At 37.4% G+C, this 9,657-nt stretch overlaps 1 protein-coding gene across 1 annotated transcript in view; it reads left to right on the top strand.

Annotated features, from left to right (window-relative positions):
• Positions 1-1,290: 1,290 nt before the first annotated feature.
• adam28 (ADAM metallopeptidase domain 28) overlaps positions 1,291-9,657 on the top strand; it is a 21,472-nt gene continuing 13,105 nt past the window's right edge. The window contains exons 1-9 of the mRNA XM_024274630.2: positions 1,291-1,479; positions 5,566-5,657; positions 5,845-5,921; positions 6,148-6,226; positions 6,574-6,650; positions 8,197-8,380; positions 8,457-8,519; positions 8,722-8,793; positions 8,936-9,105. Of these exons, the coding sequence (XP_024130398.1) occupies positions 1,422-1,479; positions 5,566-5,657; positions 5,845-5,921; positions 6,148-6,226; positions 6,574-6,650; positions 8,197-8,380; positions 8,457-8,519; positions 8,722-8,793; positions 8,936-9,105 (872 nt within the window). The 5' untranslated portion in view covers positions 1,291-1,421. The remainder of the gene's footprint in view (positions 1,480-5,565; positions 5,658-5,844; positions 5,922-6,147; positions 6,227-6,573; positions 6,651-8,196; positions 8,381-8,456; positions 8,520-8,721; positions 8,794-8,935; positions 9,106-9,657) is intronic.

Raw genomic sequence — 9,657 nt, 5'->3', positions numbered from 1 at the left:
AACAGTGTCGGCACTTGAGCAAACATGAAGCCGAGAAAGTTTTGACGTCCTCTACACCAAGGGTCTGCGGCTCCGGAGCCCCGTGTGGCTCCTTTACCCCTCCATTGTGGCTCTTTAGTTCAAATGAAAGGTTTTTTACAAATGTTCAAAAGTAACTGTAAAGGAAAAAGTAAGTAAGTAGTAAAGTTAAAGTAAATTAACTTAAACTTTATTAATTCCATCAAGTCTTTGTAGTATATCAACGTCATACTGACACATTTGGACAACCAGAATTAAAGTTATATTATAATTATAAATCAGATTTTCTATTTTTGAACAAATCAAGGATTTAAAGTCTTCCTCATAGTTTTAAATATATAGTAGGACTCACTTAATTATCTCGGATTTAGTTTTTGTTGCGTTTATTTGCGAATTTGTGGCTGAAATGCACCAAAAACAGAAAAAAAATTATTTTTTAAATATAATCGATGAATTAAACTTCCTTCTGCAATTGCTGCATTCGCATGATACTATGGTGTCTTGTGAAAGGAAGTCGTGCAATGCTCTGTCACATTAATAAAAAAACTGTTTTCCTCTTCATGTTTATGCTTTATTTATGCCCCAAAAAACACAATAGTTTATTTAAATGTATCATATCAGTTGCAACAACATAAATATAAATCAGTATCTTATTTTTCTAAAGGGTGAGTGAAGACTTTGTAGCTCCTACTGGGTTTTGGTTGGCAAGAAATCGACCCGAACTGCTCTTTTAGTGCGGAAGGGTGCAGACCGCTGCTCTACACTAACAGCCATAAAGTGTCGGTGCACTCCCGATGCCACAGCCTGTAACCCCACGTCCTGCAGCGTCTCAGCTGTGACACATTGGCCCTATTGTCTTCAGACAGTTTGCAGTGACTCCAAGCATGTGCTCAGTGGGTGCAAAAGAGAGGACTGCAGCAGACGCAGCACTTTTACGGCTCTCTGATGTGCCTATATTTGGCAGAGGCGGAAAAACCTTATGATTCAGTGACGGCGTTATGACCAGAGGTGATTGAGGAAATTACCACATTGAGCAAACGTGATTACTTAGTCACCTACAATGTACATAAATCACTTGATTTATGTGCTCACGATGAAGAACAAGAAACTTCTTTAAAATGATTTCTGCTGAACTGACAGCTAGCAAACATCTGATGAACCTAAACGAGTGTCTTTGCTCTGACTAGAACACCCAGCTGCATTCTTCCTGAATTCTTTAAGAGAGGCAGGGGCATGTTTAAACTGGCTTGGGCGTCTGGTTGATGAGGAAGTGGCTGTGATAGGTCCAAAAGAGCGGCTGAAGGTGTGGTCTCACAAGGAAAGCAACACAACGTTGAGGTGGACACCATAAAATCTTCAGGGCACTCACCTGCTCTGTCAGAGTGACTGACTTGCACTAGGAAATGACACGGACTCTCCTTTTGTGGATCCTCATCCTAAATGGCTCGCTCAAGGCCTCAGGTGAGTCACTGGATACTGTTACCTCCATTCATCTGGGTGGCTAATTAATAACTAAAGCCGCGCTCTGTCCTATCTTGTTTATTTAGTTATTTAGTTCTTTTTCTTTTGCAGGATTAGATGCTTTTATCAGTTTTATTCGCAAATATTTTAGTTGTTGTATATTTTAAAAAAGTATATATGGGGCTTTTGAGCCGTTTCGAGCTAGATTGTAACTTAAGAATAGAATAAACTTTCTTGAGGCGACAGCTTCGTGCTGTTTTTCTGGTAGTGTAAGATTCTGCTGGAGATTGTCGCCTTATTTCCTTTGTTGTTCCACAAAGACACCTCACATAGCCCAACAGCATGTCAAACTGAATGAGAGACAGCTACTCACAGGTGACACACATTCCACGGCAGACTTTGGATCCTCTCAGGTGCTACTGTGTGCCGAGCTAACAGGAGAAAAGGGAGCGACGGAGAGGAAGTGTTGCCACAGAAATGATTTCCTTCACAGTGACAAAAAAAAGATCCCATAATTACGGTTGATTGCCCAAGTGCCCACAGGCATTTGGGTAGTTTCTGTCAGCAGGTCTACTTTGATCTCCTGGACTTGCATCAGATTATTATGAAGGGATACGCTTTTCTTAGAGTTTGTTTTCTTTCATTTCAGGTTTTTAAAGGGTAGCCAAACTCTAAATCAACTTTTTTTGGCTGTTAAACTCTATAAATGGGACTTCAAAAGTGCTGTCTGTTGGTCAAATTTAAATAAAGTTTATAATTATTGAAAATATCGTCAAAAACTGTCTGCTCCCTGTTTGGTTACCCTTTAAACTTACAACCTCCTTTTCAACACAAACTAAGCTAGCATTAGCTTTTCAGGCGAGAATGTAGCCAGTACATCATTTTGTACTGTTAAAAATAGCTTTAAGGTACATATGTCAAAGTCAAGGCCCGGGGGCCGGATCCGGCCCTCCAGATCACTATATTTTATTGTTAATAATGGCCCGATGTTATCCTGCGCGTATAATTTGGATAATGTATATTTTTACAGAGTGTAAACTATTTTAAGTTATTTAAGATTATGTTTATTTACTCTGGAATAATATTCCTGCTTGTAGTTTTTATAGTTAGATTAAAAAGTTTTAAAAAGTTTGTTTTATTGTGTTCAATAAATGTTTATCCAGTTCGCCCCGTAACATAAGGTGTGTTTTGGATTTTGGCCCCTTGTGCGTTAAAGTTTGACACCCCTGCTTAAAGGCAGAGGGCAGCTCCTTTAGACCTTAGGGCAGGCTCTACATATGCAGGAATTTAGTGAGTAAATTACAATTATACTAGAAAACCTTAAGATAATCATTCCCAATTTAAATTCCACACATTCCAGTTATGGTTTGCTCTCTGTTCCATACATCCAATAAATTATTGCTTTAGAACCAGATTATAAAAAGCACTATTGCTCCCAAATGTACATTCAAGCTCATCTTTGGTATGGCAAGTATGCACCTATAAAGCTAGCTTTATAGAAATAGTCCTATTTCCATCCTGGTTCAAATTTTATGAAAAAAAACACAAGCGCTTAATAACATTCTTCTGAATATGTCAAATTCAAACGAAACACATCTGCTGGGAAGTATTACATCAGTTTCCCAAAGTAGCATTTTGATTGAGAAGCAACTTCCCCATGTTGCTTTTTTCTGCTGTTGAAGGGACTGTGAGAAATAACCAACTATTGACACACATTGGAGAAGCACACTATCTGCATGACATGCGCGGACATGATGTAAGGAAACTGACTACACTTCCTTAAAGAAAGAGTTGTCATAAATACAAGTTTAAGAACTTGTTTTTTTTGTGATATTGCAGCCAAAACATGCGCCAAGACCTGCAGCATCCCTGTACATCTTTGTTTTAAGATGGAATCTGGATCAAAACTAGATAGCTCCGGTATTGTTCCCCATTTTTGTTGCACTAGTTATGATAGGTTGGGGGTGTGAGGTGCTGCAAGATAAAAGGAGGGCTAGCTTACAGCCTGCTAGCTTACTCCAGGCTAGCAATCCCACCCACAACTCAGAGGTGAATTTATAAAGAATTGCTGCCATTCTGTACAAACTTTGTCCTAGAAATATCACATGTTTTTGATTTTGAATTAAAGGATCATAATCATAATTAAAAGACCATTGGAAACACTTTTACAATAGATCAACAGACTTAAAGTCACCTTCTATAGGAACACAATCATGCCTGTTTTGTATGTCTTTGACTTTCTAACCAATAAAGTTAATTTCTAAAGTCTCAATAAAAGAAAAAGATCAATCTTTTTATTCAGCTTCTTCAACTCAAGGAAAGAAAAGAAAATCTTTAGTGATCCCACCGTGAGGAATTTCAATTGCCACAACAACTCTGGGGATCAAGTATCGCATGTGTTAAAGTCAAGGCCCGGGGGCCGGATACGGCCCTCTGGGTAATTCTATCCGGCCCTCCAGATCATTTTATTTTATTGTTATTAATATCCTGATGTTATCCTGTGCCTATTTCTAACTTGTAAAATTTTGACAAAATATATTTTTATGGAGAGTAAAATAATGAAAGTTACTTAAGGTTTAAATGGATTTACTCTGGAATAATATTCCTGCATTTTTATTATTCATAATTATGTTAAAAAGTTAAGGTTTTAATGTTTTAAAAATTGGCATTATGGACTATTTTGCACTAAGATTTTTTTTTTTATTATTATTGTGGCTATTTTGGATTTTTTTCTAATATTTCAGCTACATGCAAGCTGTTTTGGCTAATTTAGACTTTCTTAAAAGTATTTTAGGCTGTTTTAGAATTAGGCTAATATTTAAACACTAGCTGTTTTGGCTAATTTTGGCTTTTTACATTTTTTAGGCTATTTTTCAGCTACTTGTGAACTGTTTTGGCTGATCTAATTTTTTCTTTCAGTTTTTTAGGCTAATTTGGCATTTAGCTAATATTTTAGCTAGCTATCAATTTCAGCATCTTAAGCTATCAGCACTAGCATCTTAAGCTTCCAAATTCAGCTTACAGCATTCACACTATCATTATCGCAGGTAATGCTATATATCTAGTTCATAATTATGTTAAAAAGTTACTGTTTTTGGGGGGGGGGCTGTGTGATTGAGTTTGACACCCCTGTAGGATTGGGTCCATATTAAGGAAAACATTGAATTGAATGTTTTGTCAGAGATAAACTATTATTTGCATCTATTGCTGATGTGTAATGAAGAACCTGCGATGCTGCTCCTTCATACAGAAATTGAGGATCAGAGGAATAAACTGAACCTTTGCCCTCTTTGTGGAGGGGGAATCTAATATGGTCGTTTTTTTAAGAGCTGGTAAAGTGAGATGCCACTGCTTTGTCTTTGTTTAGGTTTGATGCTCACCTTAAGGCTACCATCCAAATATTTTCTGGAGCTGTGGACTAAACTGTACCTTTAATTTCGGTTTAAAATAGTGCAAATGCTGGCTTAACAAGACTGACGATCTAATAAACAGTGAGGTTAAACTGTGCGTGTCAACTTAACCTTATAGATCGATAGATAAACTCCAAAAAACAAAGACAAAATGGGAAGAAAATGTAATTCTAAAGTAAAAGAAAAGACAAGTAACTGTAATGTAACTGCAGAAGTGTAATTTGTAATTTAACACTTCTCAGTTTTAGCGGAACCAGATTTTTACAGTTGCTCTCACTTCTTCCTGAAGCCCAGTCCTATAGTTTTGACAAAGTTTAAGAAATTCCAAAAATGATAAATTGCCACTTTGACAATACATGTGGTGATCAAGATAAGTATCATTTAATATCAGTGTAATCCTGGTTTTCTCCTAAAAATGTTTGTTGTTTGGTACTTTTTCTGCAAACTTCATGGAAAGGTGGCCTAAATGATGCTTCTGCTTTGATGGGATTTTTTTTTAATTATTATTTTTAAATCTTGAATCAAAATTTGTTTTATGCTTCTCTTTAGTTTAATGGAGGGTTTTTTGGGGGGGTAAAATAATACAGAATGACAGATTTGTGTCTCAATCAGCACAATATTTTGAGAAAGAATGATTTTCTTCATGACAAACACAAAGTGTTTCTCTCCCTAACAGAAAGCCACAGTGTTCAGGTGGAACAAAAGGAGAAATACTATGAGGTGGTTCGGCCTGTCAGACTGCACACAGTAAGAAAAAGAGATGCTGAGGTGCGTTCTCCCATTTGAAACTTAAAATCTGGATAATATCCCTCTTACAGACGTGCATGTTGCTGTGTCTGCATGCTCTTGCATGCTCGGGCTCTGAGGCCAAAGATTGGGAAATATAAATGAGGAACTATTCCTCAAATAAAAACATTTCTCTGTATGTTTTCATTTGCTTTTCTATTTTCTACAGAACTTCAGACCCCCCGTGATTAAATATGCCATGACTGTGGGAGGAAAAGACATTGAAATGCATCTAGAAAAAAATAAGTATGTTTCACTGTTTTCTCTTTTTATAAGCTCACCAGAGGTCAAATTACATCCATAAAACCTGCTTTTATTTATTTAAATTGCTATCATCTATGTTCAGTTCACTCATGAAGTGAACTGAGTGAGAGCTAATCCTGAATTGACTGTTTGTGAGGTTTTTGAGAGCTTTAGACGTGAGTGAGATGAATGTCCACACATGGCCAATTTTTGAACGTTATTTCCCCAGTGAACTTCTCACCAAAGAATACAGTGAAACGTATTATCAAGAAGACGGAACTCAAGTCACCACAGTCCCACATGACATTGTAAGTGTTTGCACTGACTAGCAAGTTTCACTTCCACACTGACTGTTGTCACTACGAATCACAGGCATAGATGAATGACATAGTCAGAGATAGACAACTCCAATCCCTCATTCCTGCAAGTTTTCCAACAAAACCTTCTCTGGCATGTTCTAATTGGCTGGACACACCTGAACCAGGTAATCAGTCATGACTTGGATATCTGGCCCTCGAGGCCTGGAGTTGCCTCTCTCTGACATACAAAACATCATTGACACCTTTAGTTCTATCTGAAACAGATTTGAAACAGACCAAAACTGTACTTTTACTCCTGTTTTTGTAAGAAATAAAGATTGTTGTGTCGTCATCAGGATCACTGCTACTACCAGGGAAAGATTGTGAACGACAGCGAATCCTCCGTCAGCATTAGCACTTGTGATGGACTCAGGTGAGCCCAAACCTACATGAAAACACACTAATAATATTATCTAACGAATATTCCTCCAGCTCAGTGTATTTCATGCCAAATACTAGAGGTGAATCATTTTTCTTTATCCCTGCTCTTTTACAGACTTTTATTTTTAAAAAAAAGACTACTAAAATGAGCTAAGCTCTCATTGGGTCTGCAGGGACGTTATTTGTATTTCATTTGAATTGTACTGAAAATACCAAGGAGTATTTGGGAGAATAGGTAAAGCAGATCATGAAAACTAGAGTGTTCTATTGTCATCAAAATATTATAAAATAACTAGATTTATTTAATGGATTATTCATCTTATCAACCTCTGCAACTGTCTTTTTTGTCTCTTTTGGTTTAAGAATAAAGTTGTAAAAAGTTTTAGCTTCAGAGAGCATTAAAAGAAAAGACCATAGTAAGGTCAGGAAAATATATGACAGATAGCAAAATTGAACACCCCTTGAATCAATTTGACTTCTTTGGTCATTTGAGGGAGAAACACTAAAACCTATTTTGTATTTTGAAATGTTATTGATAAAACAATATTAGAATAAAACATGAACACATTTAAGATAATTCAGTCAAAATGATTGCCTTGGTAGTTATATTATTAAAGAGACCCCCCCCACATGAAAACTGTGTATTCACTACACATTCTCACTCCCAACTCGTCCTGTATGGATGGACGCATGGTTGGGGCGCCCTCAACGTTGATTTTTAAAATTTTGGGTGTCACCGAGTCGTTATTTTTGACTTGTTGACTGTTCTCATGAAATCAAGGGTCCCCACCCCTTGGGATGTGATACCAGACGTGGAACCCATACCGGGTTAGGGTACTGTACTGGTCCACATCTAGAGCGATGTGGCCAAGTGATCCGGAGGTTGGGGACCCCCGATTTAGTGGTAACAGCCAGCACATTTAAAAAAACTACAATTTAGAGACACCCAAAACGTTTAAAAAGTGACGCGGAACCATACGTCCATTTATGACCAGTGAGAATGTGTGGGTTTTTGGATGTTCTTGGAGCATTTTTCCAATGATGGAAGACATATATAACGCTCAAAATTGCATTTTATAAATATTTATCTCTTCAAATCAGGAGCAGATGAAAAAATGCTGCTTGAAAAAGTTTGTATGATGCAGCTGCTACACAAGCTTCCTGCTCTGCTCCATTCTGATCTTGTAGAGGAATAGATCCATTTACGTCTTCATTTTCCTCATCAGAGCTGGAAACTGGCTTTAAACTGTACAGCTGGAGAGCTTCAGGTTGGCTTGCTATTTTTGTTGAAGCTGTAATGTCAGTTTGAGGTTGTTCGGAGCTGTAAGCTAGCAGGAGGAAATGTAAACAAAAGGATTATGGGAAATGGGGGCGGGCTTATTTCAAGCTCACAGTCACACCCACAACTCAAAATTTCTGAGAACTTCTACTGAAATGAAATTCTTTAAAAACCCACAGATTTTTTTTATTTTGACTTTTAACAACATAATTCTAATAAAAAGACTAGTTGACAATTGATTAAACTATCATTGGTTTAGGGGTTACTTAAGAACGTCTGCCCAAAAGTACCTGATCGAGCCCTTGTCTGGTGGGGATGAGGGAGACCACGCATTAACAACGTTTGGTGAGGAGCAGGCTCCACCTCCGGTGTGTGGAGTTACCAACGTCAGCTGGAGTGAGAACCTCGAACCGCCAACAAGCCGCGTTCGATCCAGATTCGGGGCAAGTATTCGCATGTCCAAGAAACTTTTCAACAAATGGAACGTTTAATAGAATAAAGTTCTATTGTGGCCTTCAGGGTAGAACTATTGTCCAAGAACAGAAGTACATCGAGCTCTTCCTTGTTGCTGATAATCGAGTGGTGAGTGGATTTTCTTTGGGTCAATCTATTATTAGAGAAGAGTTGATAAAAGTATGCAAAGACGTGAGCATGCTAGTGTCCTGATTGAGGTCAAGCAGTGGAATTTTAGGAACTTTGGAAAAAAAAAGTTAAGGTGAAAATAATCAATATTTTAATTGTTTTTACTGTTTTTATGGATTTAATTTGAACAATGTTGTTACAGTACCAGAAGATGAACAAAGACATTCAAAAGCTGAGGCAGAGAATATTTGAAATCGTCAACTTTGTCAATCTGGTGAGTCATCTCTTTTGGCTTTTATGGAAGTTTCCAATGCTCAAAAGGCTTCCACAAACTGACCACAGCTTTGAATCATGTCTACTCTTTAAGTCTGGATGATGTCTGTCTGATAGGTCTTCCTCTTTGGTTTGTCCTGCAGGCCTACAAACCCCTGAGGACCTTCATTGCTCTGGTGGGTCTGGAAGTTTGGTCGAATGGAGATCAAATCTCTATCACCAACCCGGCTGGAGCAAATCTGGATGCTTTCACAAGGTGGAGGAACTCTGAGCTGAAAAAGAGGAAAGATCATGACAATGCACATCTCATCAGGTATGACCAGACTCTGTAGAGCACGGGTCAAAGTGTTATTAATGGTCCTTATTAATGTTATCTTGCTCTCATTTCTAACTTGTATCACTTTGACGAATATATTTTTATGGAGAGTAAAATATTGAAAGTTATTTAAGGTTTGAGTTGATTTATTCTGGAATAATATTCCTGCATTTTAATTATTCATAATTATGTTAAAAAGTTATGGTTTTAATGTTTTAAAAGTTAGCTTTATGATAGCTTTTTGGACTATTTTGGCATTTACTAAGATCTTTTTAGGCTATTTTGAGTTTAGCTAATATTTCAGCTACATGCTAGCTGTTTCCACTATTTTAGGCTTTTTTTTAAGCTGTTTTGGAGTTTAGCTATGTTTTCAGCAACATGCTTGCTGCTTTAGGTAACCCACGTTTTTTCCCTGTTTTTTTTTTAGACAAATTTGGCATTTGGCTAATATTTTAGCAGGTTATCAACCTCAGCGTTTTCAGCTATCAGCTTCGGTGTTTTCAGCTATCAGCTCCAGTGTTTTTAGCTATCAGCTCCAGTGTTTTCAGC

This window comes from Oryzias melastigma, linkage group LG9 (genome assembly GCF_002922805.2).
Source record: "Oryzias melastigma strain HK-1 linkage group LG9, ASM292280v2, whole genome shotgun sequence".
NCBI classification, from domain to species: Eukaryota; Metazoa; Chordata; class Actinopteri; order Beloniformes; family Adrianichthyidae; genus Oryzias; species Oryzias melastigma.
The sequence above is the reverse complement of the archived record's forward strand: the minus strand, read 5'-3'. Positions and strand labels throughout refer to the sequence as shown.